The sequence below is a fragment of the Oryctolagus cuniculus genome, chromosome 10 (genome assembly GCF_964237555.1).
Source record: "Oryctolagus cuniculus chromosome 10, mOryCun1.1, whole genome shotgun sequence".
NCBI lineage: Eukaryota > Metazoa > Chordata > Mammalia > Lagomorpha > Leporidae > Oryctolagus > Oryctolagus cuniculus.
In genome coordinates, this window is record NC_091441.1 from 101,778,605 (window position 1) to 101,801,156 (window position 22,552).

At 58.9% G+C, this 22,552-nt stretch overlaps 2 protein-coding genes across 13 annotated transcripts in view; one reads left to right on the plus strand and one right to left on the minus strand.

Moving 5' to 3' along the window:
• Nucleotides 1-18,202, minus strand: part of NBEAL2 (neurobeachin like 2) — a 30,438-nt gene extending 12,236 nt beyond the window's left edge. Inside the window, exons 1-21 of one of the 9 annotated variants that reach the window (XM_051852501.2) lie at nucleotides 17,888-18,199; nucleotides 16,686-16,725; nucleotides 16,118-16,291; nucleotides 8,696-8,784; nucleotides 8,493-8,621; nucleotides 8,305-8,386; nucleotides 8,101-8,225; nucleotides 7,831-7,913; nucleotides 6,299-6,384; nucleotides 5,917-6,199; nucleotides 5,663-5,769; nucleotides 5,098-5,178; nucleotides 3,372-3,455; nucleotides 2,903-3,001; nucleotides 1,886-2,487; nucleotides 1,675-1,807; nucleotides 1,473-1,592; nucleotides 911-1,232; nucleotides 636-718; nucleotides 438-530; nucleotides 48-222 (exon numbers count right to left, since the gene is read on the minus strand). In XM_051852501.2, the coding sequence (XP_051708461.2) occupies nucleotides 48-222; nucleotides 438-530; nucleotides 636-718; nucleotides 911-1,232; nucleotides 1,473-1,592; nucleotides 1,675-1,807; nucleotides 1,886-2,487; nucleotides 2,903-3,001; nucleotides 3,372-3,455; nucleotides 5,098-5,178; nucleotides 5,663-5,769; nucleotides 5,917-6,199; nucleotides 6,299-6,384; nucleotides 7,831-7,913; nucleotides 8,101-8,225; nucleotides 8,305-8,386; nucleotides 8,493-8,621; nucleotides 8,696-8,784; nucleotides 16,118-16,291; nucleotides 16,686-16,725; nucleotides 17,888-18,003 (3,106 nt within the window). In that variant the 5' untranslated portion in view covers nucleotides 18,004-18,199. Of the gene's footprint in view, nucleotides 1-47; nucleotides 223-437; nucleotides 531-635; nucleotides 719-910; nucleotides 1,233-1,472; nucleotides 1,593-1,674; nucleotides 1,808-1,885; nucleotides 2,488-2,902; nucleotides 3,002-3,371; nucleotides 3,456-5,097; nucleotides 5,179-5,662; nucleotides 5,770-5,916; nucleotides 6,200-6,298; nucleotides 6,385-7,830; nucleotides 7,914-8,100; nucleotides 8,226-8,304; nucleotides 8,387-8,492; nucleotides 8,622-8,695; nucleotides 8,785-9,330; nucleotides 9,426-11,023; nucleotides 12,570-16,117; nucleotides 16,295-16,685; nucleotides 16,729-17,887 lie in introns of those variants that run through there. The other 8 variants (XM_051852500.2, XM_008260544.4, XM_051852499.2 and 5 more) reach the window with 8 other exon arrangements.
• Nucleotides 15,698-22,552, plus strand: part of CCDC12 (coiled-coil domain containing 12) — a 72,050-nt gene continuing 65,195 nt past the window's right edge. For 3 of the 4 annotated variants that reach the window (XM_070050931.1, XM_002713330.5, XM_051852521.2), the window contains exons 1-2: nucleotides 15,698-15,909; nucleotides 18,326-18,468. In XM_070050931.1, coding sequence (XP_069907032.1) covers nucleotides 15,867-15,909; nucleotides 18,326-18,468 — 186 coding nt within the window. In that variant the 5' untranslated portion in view covers nucleotides 15,698-15,866. Of the gene's footprint in view, nucleotides 15,910-16,522; nucleotides 16,604-18,325; nucleotides 18,469-22,552 lie in introns of those variants that run through there. The other variant, XM_070050932.1, reaches the window with a different exon arrangement.

Consider the following 22,552-nt stretch of genomic DNA (forward strand, 5'->3'; position numbering starts at 1 on the left):
ACCACACCAGGACTCACTCCCTGCAACCCAGGCTCCGGGACTCTCACCTGAAGACTTGCCCAGGGGGAGGATCAGGCCCTGAGTGTTGTGCCCGGAGGTCAGTTCGGGGCCCACGAGGTCATGCGTTTCGGCTGGCCCTGCCTCAGCCTCCTGGGGCTGTTCAGCCACTTGCTCCAGCAGGGGCAGCAGAGCCCCCATGCCCCCCACGCAGTTTACCACATCCTGGAGGAGGGGGATGGTGTGAGGACATGGCTCCCAGCCAGCTTCCCGCCCACTCCACTCCCCAAGCCTGGCCACATGGGTCCAGGGAAGTTTGGTCCTCTCCATTTGGTCTCCACAAACCTCTCAGGGCACAGTGCCACTCCCCAGCCTGCCCCACACACTCACGGGGCCCTGCTCCTGTTTCCTGCCCACACAGCACACACATACACACTCACCTTAACATCCCAGGTCTCTACCCTGTGGCCCGTCAGGCGACCATCCAGCCCATGGCCAGGGGATAGGTCCAGACAGATATTGTTCTTACAGGCCTGGGGGAAGAAGTAAGAGCAGGCAGCAAGGTCAGGAGGAGGAGGGTGCCAGACAGAAGGTGGGAGTGGAGCATGGCAGAGCCAACCACCCCCAGCCCCAAATACCTGAGGTGAATAATGAAGCAGCAGCTTCGTGCCCAGCTCGTGCAGTTCACCCTCGGGCTTGAAGGGCGCCGTCTCGTTGGGCCCTGGAGGTGGGCAGGAGCTTCAGATCTCACTGGGCCTCCAGCCAAACCCCATCTAGAGCCTGCCTCTCCCCTGCCTGCCCAGAGCACAGGATCCCCCCGAGGACCCCTCTTCTGGCCGGGCACTTTCCAAGTCCCGGCCCCTGGGTCTGGGGCAGGGGTTAGGGCTATGGCAAGGCGCACGGTGCTGCATACCCAGGGCGCACAGGGTCCGCAGGGCCGCTGCCTGCAGGGCTTCATGGAAGATGGCCACGGCCCCCAGCTCGCCCTCCAGAGAGGTGGGGCTGCCCCACCGGGTGTCCTGGGTGCCTGCAAGGGTGGAGCTGATGCTGCCCTCCTGCAGGGGGGCCACCAGCCCGGACCCCCAGCCGAGACCTGTGGAGGCTGGCACTGACTGGGAGCGGGTGAGGGCAGGGTGAGTATGCTCCAAGGCAGTGGGGCCTGGTGGCATGGGCGGTCCCGTGGTGGTGGTTGTTGTGCGGTGCCCAGCAGAGCCGATGCAGCAGGAAGAGAAAGGCTGTGGAGCCGGCATTGGGGCATGGTCAGGTCACAGCAAAGCCTGGGCTCCACCTCCATCCAGTGCCTCGGAGTGACTACCCCTTACCCTCCTCCCCAGGTTGCAAGGACTACAGGCTGAAGTTGGAGGCCTGGTGGGGGGAGGGGCAGGCAGGGGACGACAGGGACCCCAAGCCCCACCGAGTCCACTGTGTTCCACATCCCCCCACCAAGCCATGGCCTCCTCCAATCCCCAGCACACCTCACTGAGGGAGGGACAGCGAAGGGGTGCTGTCCGGACCAGATGGCCATCCTTGTAGACATGGACCAGGTTCTGGCTGAAGGGCCGGCGCCCAGGCACATGGACAATGGCTACACAGTGCTAGAACAGAAGCCAGCACATCAGGCCATAGCTGGGACTTGGCGCCCCCTCTCCACCAGGCCACACAAGGAGGGAGGCTCACCCAGGCAGAGTCGGCGAAGGTCACTTCGGGCAGGCTCATGGTCAAGTACTCCTTCCGCGTGCACACAGCTACCACCAGGGTCCCAGCCACCGTGAAGAAGGCCTCAAACCCTGAGCCGCTGCTGGTAAAGAAGCTGGGGGCAGGCGAGCCAGTTACGTGTGCTGTTCCCACTCACCCTGGCAGCTGGTCTCTGGCCCCAGCAGTCACCCACCTGTACAGCTGCTTTCGCTGGTGTGGCCGGGTAGGAGCCAAGGCAAGTGCTGCATCCGTGGGGTGCAGACAGAGCCAGGCATGAAAAGTGAAGCCGGGCCCTGGCCATCGCTGCACAGGGGGCACCATGATGCCTGCCATGCTGGGTGTGAGGTCAAAGTAACGCAAGGCACGAGGAGGACCTTGATGCCGGGCCATGCCCGAGAGTGCGCGGATGACAGCCCCTGCATGTCGGGCCTTCCCCACCTCAGTTCCGTCCTGCCCTGGGTCCAGCCCTGGCGGGGGGCATAGCAGACGACGAAGCTCCAAGGGTCTTAGTGACACGCAGCCCAGTGCTTGCAGCAGTGCCAACAGCTGTTCCTGGCAGCGGGGCCCCAAGGCTGCCCCTGTGCTGAGTGTCTCCAACAGGCAGCCCACCAGGCCTGCCTGCACACAGGTGGCACGGCTGGCAGGGCAACTGTCACAGAGCCACCGGAGGCGCTGAGCTAGGAAGAGCCGCAGCTCGGCAGTGGGCAGTGCTGGCAGCCACTGCATCAGCACCAACACAGGCTGCTCATTGCGGATAGGTGGAGGCGGGCATAAGCTGTGGTCCCCCTCCACCGCCTGTGGACAGAGAGACTGTGACAGTCCAAGGTGGACCCTGCCACCCCACCAACACTGCGATGTCTTGATTTACTTTCCTACAGCATGGGAAAGCCACCCCATGCTGTGCTGCAGGCTTAGTAAAATCAGAGGCGCACCAATGACCAGCATTAATCACCGCCCTTTGGCATCACTAACCTCCAGGCCTCGGTGGGCCCGATGCCCAGCTGCAGCTCACCAGGACAATTCAGGGACTTACAAACATGCAGCAGCACCCTCGGCCCAGCAACAAGGACATACGTGGCCAGGCCATAGGTCACACTGCATACTGGCCATGGTCAACATAGTTCTCTGGGGGTGGACAGCTCACCCTCAGTGGAAGCCCTGGTTCAGTCCTGGCTGCCTCTAGTACCCTGGCCCAAGCCCCCACCCTCACCATATCGAGCAGCTCTTGCAACAGCCGATGGGTGGGTGGACCATGGCTCTGCAGAACTTCATGAAGGTGAGGGTAGCCGATGCGTTCCTTAAACACCTCCTGTGTAGTAGAGTATGGGCAAGAAGTGAGCATACACATGGGCCCCAGGGCAAACCCACACCTCATGGACACTCAGGAGGGCATCATCTTCCAGAGCTCGCTACCCTGCCTGGTTCTGTGTCTGCATCACAGAGCTAGCAGGGATGTGGTCAACCCACAAGGATCTTCCCCACCCACCCCTGACCCAGGATATACAACTTCCTGGACAGTGATGTCCACGCCTGCCCTGCATGCCATGCCATACCCCGGAGGGCAGAGTGGTCACCACCCCAGCCCACTCACCTTGCTCCAGTCAGTCCAGATTTGGGAGCACGTGGTCAATTTAACTCTACCCCATACCCCTCCAGCAGCCAGAGTACAGCATCCTCACCTTGGCTGAGGGGGAGCCACTCATGATGCAGGTCAGCACTCTGACCACATGCACTGCGATGGTGTCTGTGTCCTGGTCCAGCACCTTGGGTGGGGAGGGGCAGTCAGCAGAGGCAGGTGCCAGGGTGTTGCAGCTGGTAGCAGTGTGCAATCAAAGCACATGCTGGATCAGTAACCCAGTCTTGTCGCCAGCTGCTGTGACCCTACCTTGAATCCAGGGCCCTCTCCAAGCAACTCGGTAAGACCCATTCTGACAGAGGCCTGAGACCAAACCAAGGGTGGGAGGGCTGGGACAGATTAACAATGGACACTATTCCCGCACCCCCCCTCCTCTAGTGGATTTAGGGGCCCAGCCCCCAACCATTCCCACCAAGCTAGACACACACGTGCAGGCAGGCCAGCAAGTGCCCCATCACCCAGGATGATTGACAGGGTTTCAGGGAATTTAGGGATAATCAACCATAAGATGTTAGAACCAGAAGAACCTTCGAGACCTTTGAGTCCAACCTTGCCCCCTGTCCGCCTAAATCCAGGTGGGGACACTGAGACAGCCTGGCCGAGCCTGAGAGCCAGAATATGCTGCTCACCTGCCCTGTCCCTCTCAGAGGGTGAGGGAGTAGGAGGGTTTAGTGAATTTGTCAGCAGGTGCCAGGCCCTATTTGGGTTCTCTGAGGCCCTTGGTCCCAGCGCTGCCCACCTTGCCAGGTGACCTGCAGCAACCTTCCTTCCCTCTCCAGTTTCAGTCTTCTCATCTCTCAAACCAAGGGGCACTGCCTTGCTCTGCCTGCTTAGTAGACAAACAGATCTGCAGGCTCTCATCAAAGGACCACGTGCAACGGATACATGGGGCTGCCTCCTAAAGACAATGCCAGGGGAAAGGCTCTGGAGGCTGGGGTCCAGGTGCTGAGCTGTCTAAAAGGGTGCTTCTCAGGGCCGGCATTGTGGTATAGCAGGCTAAGCTACTGCCTGCGATGCCGGCATGGCATATGGGCACAGGTTTAAGTCTAGGCTGCTCCATTTCTGATCCAACTCTCTGCCTGGGAAAGCAGCCAAAGATGACCCAAGTGCTTGGGCCCCTGCACTCATATAAGAGATATGGAAGCTCCTGGTGCCTGGCATCAGCCTGGCCCGGCCCTGGCTGTTGCAGCCATTTGGAGAGTGAACCAGTGAATGGAAGATCTATCTCTCTCTGTCTCTCCCTCTCTCTCTCTCTCTAACTCTGCCTTTCAAATAAATAAATACAATCTTTAAAAACTAAATAGACAAAAGAGTGCCCCCTCAACAGATACCCTGTGGGTTCCTGCAGCACCCAGGCAGGTGCAGCAGGGAGCACATCCTGAGTGTCTAGGGGCTCCCAGGGACCCGCTTAGTGAGATGGGCACAAGGACTATTGGAAAGACATCACCTCCTCCGTGAGTGCTCCTAACCAATCCAGGCTGCTCTTTCCCCTTCTGGGAAATGGGGCTGGGTGGTTGGTTTCGAAGGTTCCCTCCAGTTCAGCACAAGCCAAATCCCAGCCCCCAGTAGGAGCAGAGGCAGGGCGTAGACTACCTCCTGCCCTGCTCCAGGGGACGGGGACTTGGAAGGCAAGTGAGACAGCTTGGCAGCCCACCCTTGTGGCTAGGCTCATCCCCCTGCTACAGTGCAAGAAAGGCTCAGAGAGGGAGCCCCAATGGGGGAGTACCCCAAGGGATGGGTGTCTGAGCTGGTCAGCCCCAGGGTGGTACCTTCTGGACATCGGGCTCAGTCAGTAACCAGGTAGCCAGGTCACTGTCCCCCTCAGGGGGTGCCCGGGCCTGCAAGTACAGCTGTGGACACAGGGTTGAGGCAACGGAGAGAGAAGAGGAAGACGGGAGAGGGAGGGGTTAGAGAACGACTGGGGGCGGGTGTCAGGGCTATGCCCCAGAGGGAAGTGTACACCCTGAGACCTAGGCAGTGTCCCTGCCAAGCACCAGGGACTAGCAGGGCACTGGTGTGGGGTGGATGAGTGAGCAGGAGCAGGCACTGCATCCAACAGCAGCTGCACCTTCCTCTAGCCCCTGCACTTGGGGCCAGAGCAGAGCTCTTCCTGTAGAACACCCCTCTTCTGGAGCACACAGCCACATGAGCCTCAGGTCCAGCCCCACAGAGGACCCACAGGGACAGGCCCTTAACCAAGCCTCAGGCTCTCCCTCTGAACTACAGGCAGTGGCCATGTCTGTCCAGCAATGAATGGACCAGGGTACATGTAGGCACCATTACTCACTCTAGGTTCCAGCCTGGGCCCCTCCCCCCAGCCTGGGCCCCACCCACCTTGCTGTTCTGGATGAGGCGCATGAGGTGTTCAAAGCAGTTGTTGCTAAGGAAGGTGGCCTGCAGCACTGGGCGGTCCTCACATGCCAGCATCAGGGGGATGGCATCTGTGAAAGGGTCAGTTCAGGCCCTGCCTCATCTCCTCCAGGCAGCCTTAACACTTCTTCCCCATGCTGCCCAGTCCAGCCGTTCCATCATCACATGGGTCTTGCCTTCTCGCTTCTCCTCCCCAAATCCTGGGAGCCTATACGCACCAAGCATGCTGACCCGCAGGGCGACAGGGGCCTCTTCAGGGCCTGAGCTCGGAGCAGCCGGCCAATCAGCATTAAGGACACGGAAGTAGCCCTCCAGTAGGGCACGGAGCTCAGGCCCACGGGGTGGAGCGCGGCTGGCGTGCAGGACATGGACGGCACCCACCAGTGCCTCCAGTGCCAGTGACAATAGGCAAGGGTCCTGGGCTGATCCACGGCCGCAGCTCTGCACCACACCCAGCAGGCCCTGCACGGAGCCGGAGCTCACGGCCATCTGCCCGTTCTCCTGCAGGTGTGGGCAGAGATGGGTGGGGGCAAGGGGTCACCCAGCAGACAGATCCTGAGATGGCCACCCTCTGGCTTGCAGGCTCACCTCCCAGCCTACCTTTCCTCCTGCCAGGATGGCACTAAAGAGGTGGATGAGTCGCAGCAGCAGAGTGGGAGGCCATCGGTCTGCATCCTGCAGGCTCTCTGGGTGGGGGTGGGCAGGGCAACGTCATCAGGGTGGCAGGGCTGTGGGCTCAAGGGACTGCATAGAGGTGGGCATCCTGGGGTGGGGGAAGCAGAGCTGGGCCAAGTAAGAGACCCAGTCTGAGGACGAAGACCTGGTTCTCCCTGGAGGACTAAGATGCCATAGCTCCTGACTAGGGGTGCTGAGAGGGACTCAGCTCCTATCTGGGGGGCTTAAGAGGGAATTGGTCCTGCCCTGAGAGCCTAGCCAGCACCCAGATCCTTGGGCCCAGAAGCGGGGGCCCCAGAGTGAGCACAGGGCCTCCTCCACGTCCCCACAGTGACCCAGGGTTTAGTTTCTCAGATGCAAATCTGTTGCCCCTGTCCTGTGACAGTTGGAGCTTCCCGTGCCCTGCTCTAGCGACCCTGCTTTATATACCATACCCCTCCCCCACCCCTAGCAGTGCCCCCGCCTGGGGCTTCTAGGGGCTTTCACAGCCTTGTATGTGGGAGGCCCACCTGGCCCTGCTCCAGCAAAGCTGGACAGGATGCCCAGACAGAGACTGAAACCCTTGAAACCCTGAGAACAGAAGGGACCAACCCTGGGTCTCATGGGGTAGAATGCTGGGGGGGGGGGTGGTGAGATGGCCCTGGGAAGGGGGAGGACACAGCAGGCAAAGACTGTGAGTGGGAGAAAATAGCAAAGAGGCTGGAGCAGAGAGTGAGTGGGAGGAGCAGGATTTGATCCTGAGGGCATCAGGCCACTGCCAAGGGATGACAGTGCTGAGAACAAAATTTGGTTTGTTTTAAGAGTGCTCAAAGGCAGAGAGCTCCTGGGGGATGCCTCCCCTCCTGGAGCTGCTGCCCCCACACCACAGGTACCTACTATCCCAACAGCCACTCCTTCCCACAGCTTTGCCTGCCCCTGTCCAGGCCACGTCCCATCCTCTGTGCATCTAACATCCTGGACAGCTCCCTTCCAACCAGAGCAGGGCCATCAGGAAGAGCAGGTGGCCACAGGTGTCCCCAGCATCAGCTCTCGGGCAGTGAGGTAGCAGGAGGTGGGGACAGCTAGCAAAGTGGTTCTAAGAGGAGTGGAGGCTGGGCGGAGGCCCCAGGGACAAGGGGATTGCAACAGGGTAGTCCAGATCACAACAGGGTACAAGTGGCTGGGAGGGCCCAAGAAGTCCAGGCAGGCAGGTGGATCCCACACCCCCACCTGATAGGAAGCCCTCACTCCAGCCCAGGAAAGAAGTCCCTCCTTTCACCCCTCCTTTCTCTTCTCTGCCCCAGACTCCTCCTTGGCCTTTGGAAGCCCCCCTCAAACAGCCGTGGCTCGCCTAGCCCTGTGTATGGCCAAGGGCGAGCAGTTCCCGGCCAACACTGTGATCATCGGGAACTACAGGAAGGGACTCAGGGGTACAGGCAGGGCCAGGAGGGGCCAAGGGGGCAGAGGCAGTGCCTGACCTTGGAAGAAGGTGCTGAATTCACAGGGCAAAGCTGCAGGAGGGAACTTGTATTTACTCTTCTCCTTGGAGCTGATGACTTCCCTGGGGTGGGGGTGGGAGGATGGAGAAAGGTGGGCACAGGCTGGGAGTGAGGCCAGGACTTCCAGCCATGAACCTGGCCTCCCTGTTCTCAGGTATCTGCCACCAGCCTGCACACAGGCTCAGTCTCACCTCCGCCCCTGGCCACGACCTAATCCCCTCTCTTCCCCCAGCCTCTGCAGGGTCTCACCCACTGTGCTGACGCCTCAAGGTCTGGTAGGGGTCAAAGAGGCCCTCACAAAGGAGCAGGGCATGGAGGGCCACGTTCTCCAGCTGGGTCCCACGGCTCTCCTGGGGTGGTGGGGTCCCTTTCAGCTGCAAGGTGGGGAGAGGGAGGGGAGTTAGCTTGCACTGTACCCCCTGCCCCTGCCACCCCAGGTAGAGCCCACCTCACCTCAGCCACCAGTGCTGCCAACAGGGCTAGCACTCGGGGCACCAGCACCTGGCCCCAGCCTGCCTCTACATTCTCCAGGTTCCTGGGGAGTGAACGACGGCACAGGTTACATAATGCGGCCCGCCCCCTCCCTCTGGCCCACAGCAGCAGGGAGGCCCTGCCCGCTGGGCACAGGCAGCAGCGGCCACCTGCAGAGGAGGATGAAGAGCTTCAGTAGCAGCAGGGCTTGCTCCAGGTCCCCCTGGTCCAGCTGCTCGGCCAGCACGTGCAGCGCATCTAGCGGAAGCAGCGGCACCTCGGCACCTGCCTCCTCTGGCCTACAAAGAGGGGGAGTCACCAGGGGGCCAAGAACCCCTGCATGTCCCTGCCCACCACGCAGGTCCAGCCTCACCTTCGTGGCTCCAGGGAGGACAGGGAGATGCTCTTCTCAAACGCACCCACGAAGGCCTTCAGCCACTGCTGCAGGTAGGCCAGGTCCTTCTGCAGACACAGGGGTTTGGGGCATGGCGGGGAAACAAGGGGTACAGTGCACAGGGGAGAGACAAGGGGATGGAGGCAGACATGGGGTGGGGTGGGGTGGGGTGGGGTGGAGAAAGGGAGTAAGGAAGGAGGACAGGAAGTTGGGCAGTCAGCATCAGAGGGCTGCAGTCCACACTGACCGCCCTAGCAGGCCCCTCTGCTTCTCTCAGCTGCCCAGTCTCTGCTCCTACCCTCCTAACCCCTTATGAGCAGGCAGACCTCACCAGGCTAGGGAGAGACTTCAGTGGGTGTGGCTATGGCCCACCATGCTGCTGGGGCTGAAGGAGTCCCACATACCAACTGTCCCCTGACCCAAAGCCTTGGGCTGGATTCTCTCCTGCCACCTTCTCCCAGCTTGGCAGCCACTGTCTCTAGGAAGCATTCCTTGACTGTAGTTCCCAGGGTGCCATGTGCACACTGGACAGGCAGGCAGCTGGGCCCACATACATCTCCTACAGGCGGATGTCCCAGCCTAAGGCTTGCCCTTTCCCAGGAACCTCTACCCACCTCACTGGTTACCTGGACGCCAGGCCCCAGAGCTGGTTCCATGGGCAAGAGGGGCAGTGGCTGAGCCCAGGTCTGGGCGCCGCCAGGGAAACTTTGGTGTGAACGGGAAATGTCTCCTCCCGCCCCTGGCCGGGGCAGGAAGCGCAGAGTCACAGTGGGGGAGGGGGGCCGCTTCCTCCCGGCAGACCGCAGGGATGGGGGGGGGGCTGGGGCACCCTGGGCCCAGTGAAAGAGGCTGCAAGAAGATTGCAAGGCACCCAGCCTGGTGCAGGGGGCGGGGCCTGAAGCACAGAGGGGCGGAGCCATCTTGGCTGGTGGGGCTCAAAGGTTTTTACAGGGCCTGGAGAACCTTCTATCTAGGAGCAGTTCTGATCCCTGCTGCCATCGCACCCTTCATTCAAGGCTGCCATGGCTCCATTCCCTGGGTCTGCTGCCTCGGGCCCAAGGGCAAGGCGGAAGACTCACCCCTACCTTTGTCCACTGGCCCCGCCCCCTGCAGGTGTATGCTCAGGGATACAGCTAAATCAGCCTAGCACTTATCTACGCTAACCTCCATGCTCCTTGCAGGCCATGGTGTGTGTGTGTGTGTGTGTGTGGTAACAGCTTGTACAAGGCTCCTCCCTCCCTTTGAGCTGGCTCCATTGGGAGTTCCAACCAGTGGTGCCCAGAAGGCAATCTTTCCCAGAGGAAAGGCAGGCACTAGACTGGAGAAGACAGAAGGCGCCAAGGACATGGTCCAGTCTCCACCCTGATACTTGGTAGCACTCCACAAACTCTCCCAAGGCCACAGGCTTCATGTCCAAGCACCCCCAGAATTGCTTTGGGTGGACAGCTCATTTTTGCTGCCTGTGGGCCCCAGACCACAGGGCCAGGCCTGAATGGGTCCCAGACAAGGGATGCTGTGGCACACAGGCACACACCCTGGGTTCCGAGACCCAGGTACCTCAGGTCTACCCCACTATGCCTTTCGTCCACTGTTACCTTTGTTGACCTCTGCACGCCCTTTTCTGGCACCTTCCCTCCCCACCAACCAGCAAAGAGACCAGAAGGCCCAGATCCTGAAGCAGACAGGCTCCTGGACCATTCCTCTGAACCCATCCCATGACAGATGGGAAAATGGGAGGTCAGGATGCAGTGTCTCATTTTCTATTGAACTTCTGAGGACAATAAAAGCTGGAGTATGGTTCTGGGCCAGGACTACCCCTAGTTCTTAGTCAGCCCAAGTAGGTCAGGCGACCCCTAACAGTGGCCACAGTGGCCCTGCAGACTCAGTCTGCCTTCAAAAATGTCCCAACACTGTCTTCCCACTTCTACCTGGTCTTCCAGCCTCTCCGTCATACGTGGGTCCCACCCTCCTGCCCTGGCCCCCGCCCACCTGCCACCCCATTCCCCCTGCCTCAGAGACTTGAGTTTTTTGTTTTGAAGCAGGAACTTTGCATCTTCTTCCTGGCTATCACCCGGATCAGCCCTCCCAGCCCTGGGCGGGCCCCTCCAGCTGCTCTCTCCTGCTTTCTGTCCCTAGAACCACACCCTCGGCCTGTCCAGTCCTGCAGAATTCTAGCATAGCCAGCTGGGGTCAGGACTGGGGCAACCACGATGGCCTTCCTGGGCTCTGGGGAGGGCCTGAGCGGTCTCTAAAGCACAGTGCCAGGCGGGATGGGGTAGCAGCCTGCCCCACCTCTCCGGCTCTCACCTCTTCTCCCCAGGACGACTCAGGCCAGCTCTGATCTGGGTCCTGTGGCTCGAGGCTGCAGCCATCAGGGACACGGCGGTGCTTGCAGGAGCCAGGGCCAAAAGGCAGAGCTGGGCAGGGGGCTGCAAGCGTGATGGCAGCACCGTGGATAAAGGAGTCCAGTGCCCAGAGAGTGGCAGTGGTGCTTGGGTTCTCCATGCCCTTCTCAAAGCCTCTGCCCTGGTTGATACCTCTCTTCTTTTCCAGCTCTGAGCAGGTACATGGGGCAGGGCCAGTCCAGCCCCCTGGCCCAACCTGACTGGGCCAGAGCCTCAACCCTGCCCCTCCTTTGAGGGCAGGTCAGAGCAGCCACACCTGCCAAGCCTTCCCCAGGGCCCTTGGCCCTTGGCAAGTGACAGGGGAGAGGCTGTGGGTATAGGGGAGTCAGTGTCCCTGGAAGGAAGGGGTCCCATATTCACCACTAGGGGGACCCCAATCTGTGCCCAACCAGCCTTGCGGGTACTCAGAGACTATAAGGGACCCCAGACCCTGGTTAGGCTCCACCGTCCCTAGACTTCTGAGGCAATGTGGGTAGGCTACAGGAAGGAGGGTGTGGAAGTGGCAGGGTTGCTGCGTGCCAGAGGACCAGGGACCACCGAGCTGCCTGACACTATGCTGCCCCACAGCCTGCTTGACCAATGTGAAGCCCAGCACATGGGGGCTTCCGGTAGGCATCATCAACACTACCAAGCAGCCAGAGTCCACACAGCCTCCCTCCAAACCAAGGCCCTGCATGGATGGTACCCACTTCATCTCTAGCCTTGGCACTCAGAAGCCAAGGGCATCACGGGCTATTGCCACGCCCACAGGTCTGCAGGCTTTCTGCCCCATGTTTTCTCTGCCAAAATGGCTCCCACTGGGGTTAGTCCTTTTCCCAACACCCACCTTTGGCTGGTGCCTCAGCGGTTGAGGCATGGGAACTGTCCAGCTTGTTACTTAACAGTAACCTCTTTGAGCCTCGACTTCCTCTTTAAAATCATGCCTTTGGGGTGGGCATTTGGCCTAGTGGTTAAGGCACCTGCAACCCACATCGCAGCGCCTGGGTTTGAATCCCAGCTTCCCTCCTCAATGCAGCTTCTATCTAATGCACCCCCCGCCCCATCTGGAGGTGGTGGTGACAGCTCAAGTGACTGAGTTCCTACCACTCATGTGGGAGATCTAAATTGAGTCCCTAGATCCTGGCTCCAGTCTTCACCAAAGGCCATTAAAGGCATTTAGGGGAGTGAAACAATGGGTGGGAGCTCTATCTCTCAAATAAATAAATAAAATGATTTCTTTGCTTAACAGGTAAAAGTTCTCCAACAACACCTACCCAGCAATAGGTAAGGCAAAGTGGTAACTCAAACCAGGGGCTTGAAGGCCACTCCCTAGCTGGCTGCCCCAGGCAGGCGCAGCAGCCTGTACCTTTTACACAGTCCCACAGGGAAGAACTAGAGCAAGAAGTGTGAGAAGATCACTGCTCAGTAGTGCCATTCTTCTCACTAAGAGCTGCCTGAGCGGTAGAGAGCACCTCATCTCCAGGTACAGACAAGCAGAAATAGGACAGTGGGGTGGTGTCTGCTTAAGATGGCATCTCCCAGGCCTATGGGGTCTCCCTACCCAGCATCAGGAGGAGGACAATGTGAAGACAGGGCCACATCATGAAGACTGGCGGTCAGACTTGAGGATTTCAGGCCCAGAGTTGAAGCAAGAAGATGGGGACCTGGAAAGGGGTGGGTGCCTGGGTAGTTGGCCCAGCCTCTCCCTGTCACCTGGAGAGGGGGCACTGAAAGGGGTAGACCTGCTGGTCTCCATAACACCCCCTAGGGCTTAACCATCTCCTGTCCTGTCACTATGGAAACGGGGATTTTCCTTCCAGGGTCCCTATAGGAACTGACCCTGTTTCCATGGGGACAATGCACTTCCCATCAGCTCCTCAGTTGCCATAACAACTCCAGGGATTACCAGCCCCTTCCCCAACCCTGGGCTTCCTGCTAATCTCCCCATCACCTCAGTACCTCCTCTTTCAGTTGCTTTGGTAACAGAGGCTTGGGAGGGAGACACTGGTTGGCCCTCTGAGAGGCTGAGGGAGACCAAGCACACAGGTGGCTACTCCACTCTTCCCTTAACCATTTCAAGAGGGTAAACTGAGGCTCAGGAAAGAATATAGCTCAGCTAAGGTCCCAGAGAAAACAGAGGGCCAGGCCAGGTTTCCTTGAGGCAGCAGAACTCACAGGTCAGGGCTAATGATCCCCCTTGGAATCCTGAATCCATCGTGATGGCATCACTGGAGAGCTGACCTTCACCTGGGACCTGAGTGTGTGCCTTGACCTGACCTTTGTGACCCTGAGTGCCTCTCAGCCCTTAGTGTCCCCCTTTCACTGAGGGGTTGTGTGAACAATATCACTACTCCTGTCTGCAAAGGGGTCACTCGTGTACATGCTATTTTGCATTAACTTTTACACACAGCCCAACTGCCAGCCTGGCAGGTGCTGTCCCAGTCCCCTTACCCTCACAGGCTCTCCCTGGGGAAGCAGGGGTGGGTTCAGAGTCCTCTGGCTGTGCCACTGGCCAGCCACCACTCCTCCTTGTCTACCTCTGTGTTGGCCCCCGCTCCTGACAACTTGCTTCTTGTTCTCACCATGGCTATGTGCTTGTTCCTGCTGCTCACGTCCCACGGAGGACGGGAGCAAGCTCTGCCTCCTCTGGGAGGACTTCCTGCATCGGTCATTACTGCGGGCCTATCTCTGCCATCCGGTCACTCAGCTAACCCCAGTGAACACCTACTGACTGTGAGGTGGCCAGAGCAGCAGAGCAGCGAGCACAGTGAAGGTTAAAACAGGGACGGGGCTGCGCCGAGGTCTGGTATGGGCTGTGGGGCACAGATGAATGAGGCAGACAACAGCCTGTGCTGTACAGACCTTCCTGAGGCTTCTACCTGCCAGGCTAAACCCTGCCCTGGATACGGGAGCTCTCTGGAAGACCTTGGTAGGACCCTGCCTTGGTTTCTCTGCTGTGGCACTGAGGGGCTCCAACCCAGGGCCACACTGGCCCTTCCTTCTGCCTTCCCCTCCTCCCTCCCTCAGTAGCCACCAGCAGCACACTCCCTCCCCTCATTGCGCAGGGCCCACAGCTCAGGGGGTGGGCGGGTCTGAAGTGAGGGTTTTTAGGGAGAAAGGAAGGGCAGGAAGGGGGTGCTTCCCCCTCTGTCCTCACCTAGACCCACAACTGGGGAAACAGGTTTGCCAGCTGATGTCAGCTCTCACTGCTGAAGGGAGGGGTGCAGGTGCTGCTGGCTGGGTGCCAGGCCAATTCAGGGGTCTCAACACCTCTACTTTGCACTGTCTACACCCTAACTTTGCACTTCCCCCTTCCCCACAACAGGTCTCTTAGTAGGATTCAAAGTTGCCTGGTGCTACCCTCCCTGGGAGTACAGCACACAGGGGTGGGGAAGCTGTTCTGTTCCAGGCGGGCAGGAAGGCAGCGTGGGGAGGCTGACCAGCGCTTCCTCTCCCCGGGCGGCCTGGCCCCGCCCGGATCCCGAGTTTGCTCTTACATCCTGGATTTGTTTGCCTGGCCCCGGGCTGCCCCCTGCCTGCCCAGGCTTCCAGCCTGTGCCCCCATACCTGTCCTGGGAGGTGTGCAGGCAGGGGAAGGCAGCCTCAGCACACATGAATGCTGAACACCTAGAGAGGATGGGGTGCTCCGGGGGGCATCGGGAGGCCATGGTCCTGGGGGGTGTGCTGGGAGACTGTACCCAGACAACCCCAACAGCCTACTCCCCAGCCTGAAGACCTACCAGGAACATCCCTCAGACTCATCACGTGGCTTAAGCCAAGAACATGCCACAGCCACAGGCAATCAGAGGTATGAGGGCAGGAGTAGCCTCCCTCTAGACCTTTTGTTCTTTCCAGATTAGAGGACTCAATGGGAACAGGCAAGCAGGAGCCTTCTCTGGCCTGAGTTGGCCGCAGCGGCAAGTCCAAGTGTTACCCACTTTGTTCAGATCAAGACTGTGTCAATTTCACAGTCAGGGAAGTAGGGGCTCAGAACTGCAAAGAGCTTGATGTGGGTCTCCCCGAAGAGGGACTCTGCTACACCAGGCCTGCCTCCTGCTGGGGGTCTGGGCAGCCCACGACCTGGGCCAACCAAAGAGGCTGTGGCTCCCATGGCCTGAGCCACAGGTGCCTCAGAGACCGTTGGGCAGCCTCTTCAGGAGGGCCAGCTGGGCTGAACGTTAACTTCCTCTCGGTGAGAAGCTGCTCAGGGGCACACAATGGCCCATTGTGCCCAGGGCACACCTGAGCCAGCAGCACGATGCCAGGCAGGTGCAGGGAGGGAGGCGTGGCTGCCGAGGGAAAGTGGGGGCCTATGTGTGGGGACAGAGCTCAAGGGACGCCAGGGTCAGGGCCACTCCCCTCTGCTTCTGAGGCCTCCTGAAGTAGTCTCTGAGAGCGAGCTAGGGAGCCCAGAGGCAATGGCCTCCCTCCATCCCTCTCAGACATCTCTCCTGCCTCAACCCCCCCAGCACGCCCCACCCCAGAATGGGAGAGGGGTGGGGCTACCTCCACTCCAGGAGGAGCCTATGACCACCAGTTCTCTGGGGACTCGTGACTCAGGTCAGACCTGTGCCTGCTCAGACCTCCAGCCCAGTTGGCCCGATGGCCACCACCCCTCAACCGGCTGTGTCCACAGCAGGAGCAGCCCACAGGCAAACTGAGTACTCCACCCCCCCCCTTCAATTCAGACGGCTCTTTTGGCTCCAAGCCTCAGTTTCCCCCTCTGTAAATGCCTCAGCGATGCCCCTCTCCCTGCAAGACTCAGGATGTGCGGTCTTGCTGTAGCCGTTGCTGTAAAAGTGCACACCTGTGAGTACTGCGCACCGCGCCCCCCTCCCCCCCCCCCGCCCAGTTTAAGCGCCAGAGCGGCCGGCAGGGGACACGCACGTGTGTGTGCGGAGCCGGAGCACACCCAGCTTTCATAGGCGCAGCCCCGGCAGCGCGGGGCGCAGGTGCAGCAGGCGCGGGCCGCGCGGAGCTTTGGGGGCACAGCGAGCGCTGCGCGGGGCTGGCTCACCTGCGCATAGTAGAGCAGCCACAACTCGTAGAGCCGCTCGGAGGCGGCCATGGCCTGACCCGGCTCCGGCCCAGCTGCGCGCCACCTGTCGCCGCCTCCTCCGCGCCGCCCGCCGGTTGCCCCCGGCCAGGCCCATGGGCGGAGGGCGTCACTCCGGGGAGGAGCAGCGCGGTCCTGCTGGGGAAGTTCACGGCTCTAGTCCGCGCCGCACTGAGCCACCCAAGCCGACACCCTCCTCCTCCTCCCCCCCGCCCCCCGCTCGGCTTCCTGCACTTCGCCGCCGCGGCCGCCACCGCCGCCCCGCCTCTCCTGGGACCGTGAAAAGGGCGGGGAGCCCAGCGGGAGGAGGAGCCTGAGATCCGGGAGGGGACGCGAGGGCGCCCCGCCCCCCTCTCCCCGCGGGCCGCGCCCCCACGAGTGGCTGTGGAGAGGCGTTTCGGAGACCCTGGGACATGGGGTCGGATCTGCCTGTACCAGAGAGCTGAGGTTACCGGCATTCGGCGACAGGGCTGGGGACAGGGTCTGGGGCCCATAATAACCTCCCTCGTGAGAATCGCTGGCTGCTTACCACGCGTGCCAGGCGTTCTTCTAAGGCTGCTTCTGAGCTCCTGCTGTTTGCAGAGCGGATGAGGAAGAGCAGAGAAAAGCGGCAGGATAAGCCGGGAATGCCTCTGGGGGGCTCTGTCCAAGGACAGAGGGCAAGGTCCCCTCCTCCTGGAGGTGCCCCCCCACCCCCACCCCCACGCCAGGGCCCAGCCCTTGCCTGACTTCTTTTGTTAACCTCATGGGGGGGGGTGCCTCGTGCCTCCGTGTCCGTAGAGATACTGAGACAGGCCGAAAGACGACCAGGTTGGCCGCCAGAGGCAGCTGGGATGGGGACACAGGCCTGACTGACTCTTTGCTTGGGCCCAGGCTGCCTGTGAAGTGAGGAGGCCCCCGGTGTTGAGCGGGAGTCAGGTTCTTTGTTGAGGGAGGGCGGATGGAAGTTTCTCGGCCATTAGTCCTAGGAATTGGCAGACCTACGGTCCGTTAGATCTTGGGTGGCCGAGAGAAGACAGACCCTGTCTCCTCTCCTGGCCTCTCGGGTGGCTCCTTCGGCCTGGCCTTTGGCGCATCCCGGCTCTGAGCTGACAGTCCCTAAGCGGCCACAAGCTGTGTGCCAGGCCTTGGCAGAGCACTGCCCCCATGGCAGGAGACAGGGCCTAGACAGATGCAGGTTCATGAAGTCAAGACGGGGGTCTGTGGGCCATGGGACTTGGGATGGGAGGCCCGAACAACTGCTTGCAGCCGGCCTGATAAGGGAGGCCGCAGATTTGCTCAGAGGCTAGTCGTCCCCTGTGGGTGTGGCTCTGAGGACCCTGCCGGGCTCACAGTTCTTGACCACAGCTGATGTGGTCTGTTATCAGGCCGCACTGACTAATGTAGAGAGAAGACGCCGGGGAGCCAGACACCTGTGGCCATGCACTTGCTCCAGTCGAGGCCCAACCGACTTTCCCTAAGCTGGGGGTGGGGGTGGGGGTTGAGGTGGCTCCTTGGGGCTAACTGGGTCTTGTTGCAGTTTGCTCTTCCCAGGGAAGGCAGCCTGCCCCGGGTACTCTGCCTCTCCAGGAGGCGGTGGGGGTGACAGGGTATCATCTGTGAACCCCGGAGGGAAACCGCCGTCCACGCTGCAGGCTTCGAGCGACAGTGATGGCCACAGACGGGCTTAGGGTACTTGGTGAGGCGAGTCCGAGGAGCCACTGACAGCAGCAGAGGAGGGAAGAGACTGACCTCAGGTTAGGGTGGGATCGGAGTGGAGTCAAGGAAAGCTTCTGGAAGGCACTGGAGCCCTGAAGATTCAGGACAAGTGCACAAGGATGGGTCAGGGCACTCCAAGAGGCCGGCATGAGGTGAGCCGTGATTAAGTGCTCAGGCAAAACCCAAGAGATCGACGCACGCTAGGCTCCGCCCCTCAGGTCTGAGTCGATTTGCTGTTTTCTCACTGATTAGAGTTGGACACTTGAGCCTTAGCATCTTCTTTCTCCCCTGGCCGGTACCCCGTGGGCTAGCCGAGCTGCTTGTGAGGAAAAGGGCGGGGGCGCGGCGGGGGCGCGGCGGGAGCGGGGCGGGCCCTCCCGTAGCAACTAAGCATTGATTGGCCTGCCACACTTCCGGCTCCCTTATTCTCGCCCTCGGATTGGCCGCGAGACACTCATCTACTTTCCTTAGGTCAGCGCGACACATCACGACAGAAAAGGAGGGGGTCGGTAGGCAACATGGCGGCGGCTGCGGCCGGTGTGGGCCGGCTGGAGGAGGAGGCTCTGCGGCGGAAGGAGAGGCTGAGGGCCCTGCGGGAGAAAACCGGGCGTAAGGTGAGAAATGCGAAATGAGGGCCGCAGCTCAAGCAGTCAACGTTCAGGGGCCGGAAGGGGGCTGGAGGGCAAGGGACTCAGGGAAAGACTGCTGCCGACGGTGCGCATGCGTGGGAGGACTGACGCACGCGCGGGAAAACAGTGCCCGCCCACCGAGTCTGGCGCTGCGGGGCGTGGGGATGCCTCAGAGCTGGTACGCTCGTTGCGCATGTGCGGTGTTTTCGGCGTCCCTGTCGTTTCGGCTCCGGTTGTTGCTAGGGTCGTTGCTCGTTGGAGCTGTTTGTTGGGTTAGCCGGCGGTTCCGTTTCCCCAGGGCCTGGCCGGCGGTTCACCGCCACGCTTGATTTCCCCTCAGTCCGCCAGCGCGCCTCGCGCGGGGCAGCAGGGACTCTGCTGGAGTCGTGCAGCGGAGAAATCCCAAAGACCGGTTTCCGAGTCCGGGTGAACCGCAGGCGAAGAAGGCGCTTTTTTTTCTTTTTTTCGTCATACTGCTTCTCTGGGGATGGACCTGCTAATCCTTTAATTGCCAAATATGGAGCACTTGATGGTTGCTTATTTGCTCCCAGAGTGATCCGATTGCATTTCTACTTTATTCATCTTTACGAAATAATGGCGAGGAAGAATGTTCACTACCTGTGTGCACGCTCTGGCCCTGTCTCTTGGGAGAGGTGGGGCAGTTGACTCCCCGAGCCTGGGTTTCGTCCCGTCTCCAATACACCCGCCACATTGCTTCTCACTGTTGCTTTGAGATGTAACAGGATTATCCATATGAAGGGGCCCCAGATACCCGTAGAGGGCGGAGGTCGTTGGACCGGTGAAAGCTGTGCCCTTCACTGGACAAAGAATGTTAAATATCTAGAGGAGCCGAGGGTGGGGAAAGCGATCGCTCGACTTTCCTACTGCAACACACTGGCTTTCAGTCTGGCTCCTGTTTTCCTGTGTGCGCGGCTGTCTGCTGTCCTGTGAGAAGCAAAGGGGGAAGTAACAGAGGGAAAGTTGGCCAGGTCAGCTTCTGCTTTCGTTGGCAGCCTGAGGAACCTGTCAGTCATCCCCCACACGGCAGCCAAGGAAGCTCAAGCCTCAACCTCTCATGCAGTGGCTAGTCCACCTGTGCCATTTGCCTGGATGTAGGGATCAGATTAATGGGGCTGGGTTTGAGGTCACAATATGAGAGAGAAAACAGCATCCTTAGAGCCCATTTCCTTGGGAGCAGTGTGCCAGGCCATCAGAAGAACTGACCTTTAGTGGGCTGGAAGGAGAGCCTGGTTGTTAGTTTCAGGCTTTTTAGGGGAAGCAGAGAAGCAGAGCCTTCCAGCTGGTTCCCTCCCCTGATGCCTGCAGTGGCTGGGACTGGGCCAGAGCCAAAGCTGGGAGCTGGGAACTCAGTCCAGGTCTCCCTCATGGCAGGAGCTCAGTTACGTGAGCCATCACCTCTGCCTCCCAGAGTCCACATGGGAAGCTGGAGTGAGAAGCCAGAACTTAGTATTGAACCCCGGCACTCAGAAGTGGGTGGTGACCGGCGCCGCAGCTCACTTGGCTAGTCCTCCTCCTGCGGCACTGGCACCCCAAGTTCTAGTCCCGGTTGGGGCGCCGGATTCTGTCCCAGTTGCTCCTCTTCCAGGCCAGCTCTCTGCTGTGGCCCGGGAGTGCAGTGGAGGATGGCCCAAGTGCTTGGGCCCTGCACCCCATGGGAGACCAGGAAAAGCACCTGGCTCCTGGTTTCAGATTGGTGCAGCGCGCCAGCCGTAGTGGCCATTTGGGGGATGAACCAACGGAAGGAAGACCTTTCTCTCTGTCTCTTTCTCTCAAACTGTCTAACTCTGCTTGTCCAAAAAAAAAGAGAAGTGGGTGGAAAGCTTAATAGGCTTAACAGCAAAGCTAAATGCCTGCCTTTTCTTCCTGTGGTAAATCTTTAATTGTGGTAAATAGACATAAAATTTGTCATTTTAACCGTTTTAAGTATACAGTTGAATGGCACTAAGTACATCCACATTGTTGTATAACCATAGCACAATCTATTTCCAGAAATTTTTCGTAATCCCAAGCAGAACCTTTGCATGCATTAAACAGTAGCTCTCCAGCCTTCCTCCCCCCAGCCCCTGGCAGCCACCATGCTGCTTGCTGACTCTGACTTTGACCACTCTGGGTCCTTTCTGTAAGTAAAACCGTGTGGTGTTTGTCCTGCTGTGACTGGCTGATTTCACTTAGACTAATGTCTTCAGGATTTGTCCATGTTATAGCGAGTATCAGAATGTCATTTCTCTTCAGGACATTTCATTGCATTTATGTTCCACATTTTCTTTATCCCGTCACCCGTTGACATCAGCACTTGGGGCGCTGCTGCTTTCTGACTGTTGTGACTGACGCCGCTGGAAACATGGAGGCACAAATTCTCTCTGAGTCTGCTTTGAATTATTTAGAGTATGTAGCAGAAGCACAGTCGCTGGGTCGTTTAGGAAGTCTCTGTCTATCTTTGAGGAACCCCCGTGCTGCTGGACGTTTTACATTCCCAGCAGCAGTGCACAAGCATTCCAGTTTCTCTGTCCTCCCCAGCACTTGTTCTGTTCCTTCTTTTTCAATTATACCCATCCTGGTGTGTGTGAATTGGTATCTCATTGTGATTTTGATTTTATTTCCTTCATGCTAGTGATGTTGAGCGTCTTCTTATGTTTGTGGCCATTTGTTTATCTCCCTTTGAGAGGTCTGTTTAGATTCTTTATTTTATGTTATTTTATTTAAGGTATACACATTTCATGTATTTCATACATACAGGTTTAGGAGCATAGTGATACTTCCCACCCCACCCTACCCTCCCTCCTGCCCATGCTCCCATGTTTAGATTGTTGCCCGTATTTTAATGTAGTTGTTTGGGACTTCTGTATTTGTTGTTGTGGAGTTCTTTTTTTTTTTTTTTTTTTTAAGATTTATTTATTTATTTATTTGAAAGTCACAGTTACACAGAGAGAGGAGAGGCAGAGAGAGAGAGAGAGAGAATTTTCCATCTGCTGGTTCACTCCCCAATTGGCCACAATGGCCAGAGCTGCACCGATCCAAAGCCAGGAGCCAGAAGCCTCTTCCTGGTCTCCCACAAGGGTGCAGGGGCCCAAGGACTTGGGCCATCTTCCAGTGCTTTCCCAGGCCATAGCAGGGAGCTGGATTGGAAGTGGAGCAGCCGGGTCTCCAACCAGCAGCCCATATGGGATGCTGGCACTTCAGGCCAGAGCATTAACCCGCTGCACCACAGTGCTGGCTCCATGGAGTTCTGGATATTTACACCTTCTCAGAAATGTGATGTATAAATACCTGATAATGTCTTTTTTTTTTTTTTTTTTTTTTTTTTTTTTTTTTGACAAGCAGAGTGGACAGTGAGAGAGAGAGACAGAGAGAAAGGTCTTCCTTTGCCGTTGGTTCACCCTCCAATGGCCGCCGCGGCCGGCGCGCTGCGGCCGGCGCACCGCGCTGATCCGATGGCAGGAGCCAGGAGCCAGGTGCTTTTCCTGGTCTCTCATGGGGTGCAGGGCCCAAGTACCTGGGCCATCCTCCGCTGCACTCCCTGGCCACAGCAGAGAGCTGGCCTGGAAGAGGGGCAACCGGGACAGAATCCGGCGCCCCGACCGGGACTAGAACCTGGTGTGCCGGCGCCGCTAGGCGGAGGATTAGCCTAGTGAGCCGCGGTGCTGGCCCGATAATGTCTTTTTTTTTAATAATTATTTTATTCAAAAGGCAGAGTTATAGAGGGGGAGAGAGAGAAGAGACAGAGAAAGAGAGAGAGATCTTCCATCCGCTGTTTACTCTCCAAATGGCCTCAACAGCTGGAGCGGCTGGAGGTGGAAGCCAGGAATTTCTACTGGGTCTCCCAGAAGCCCAAGCACTGGAGCATCCTCCACTGCTTTCCCAGACACATAACAGGCAGCTGGATCATGAGTAGAGTAGCCAGGACTTGAACCACTGCCCATGTGGGATGCTGGTGCCACAGGTACCTGTTACTTCACATCACTGGCCCCAGTGTCTTCCTTTTTTTTTTTTTTTTTTTTTTTTAAGATTTATTTATTTGAAAGGCAGAGAGAGAGGTCTTCCATCCTCT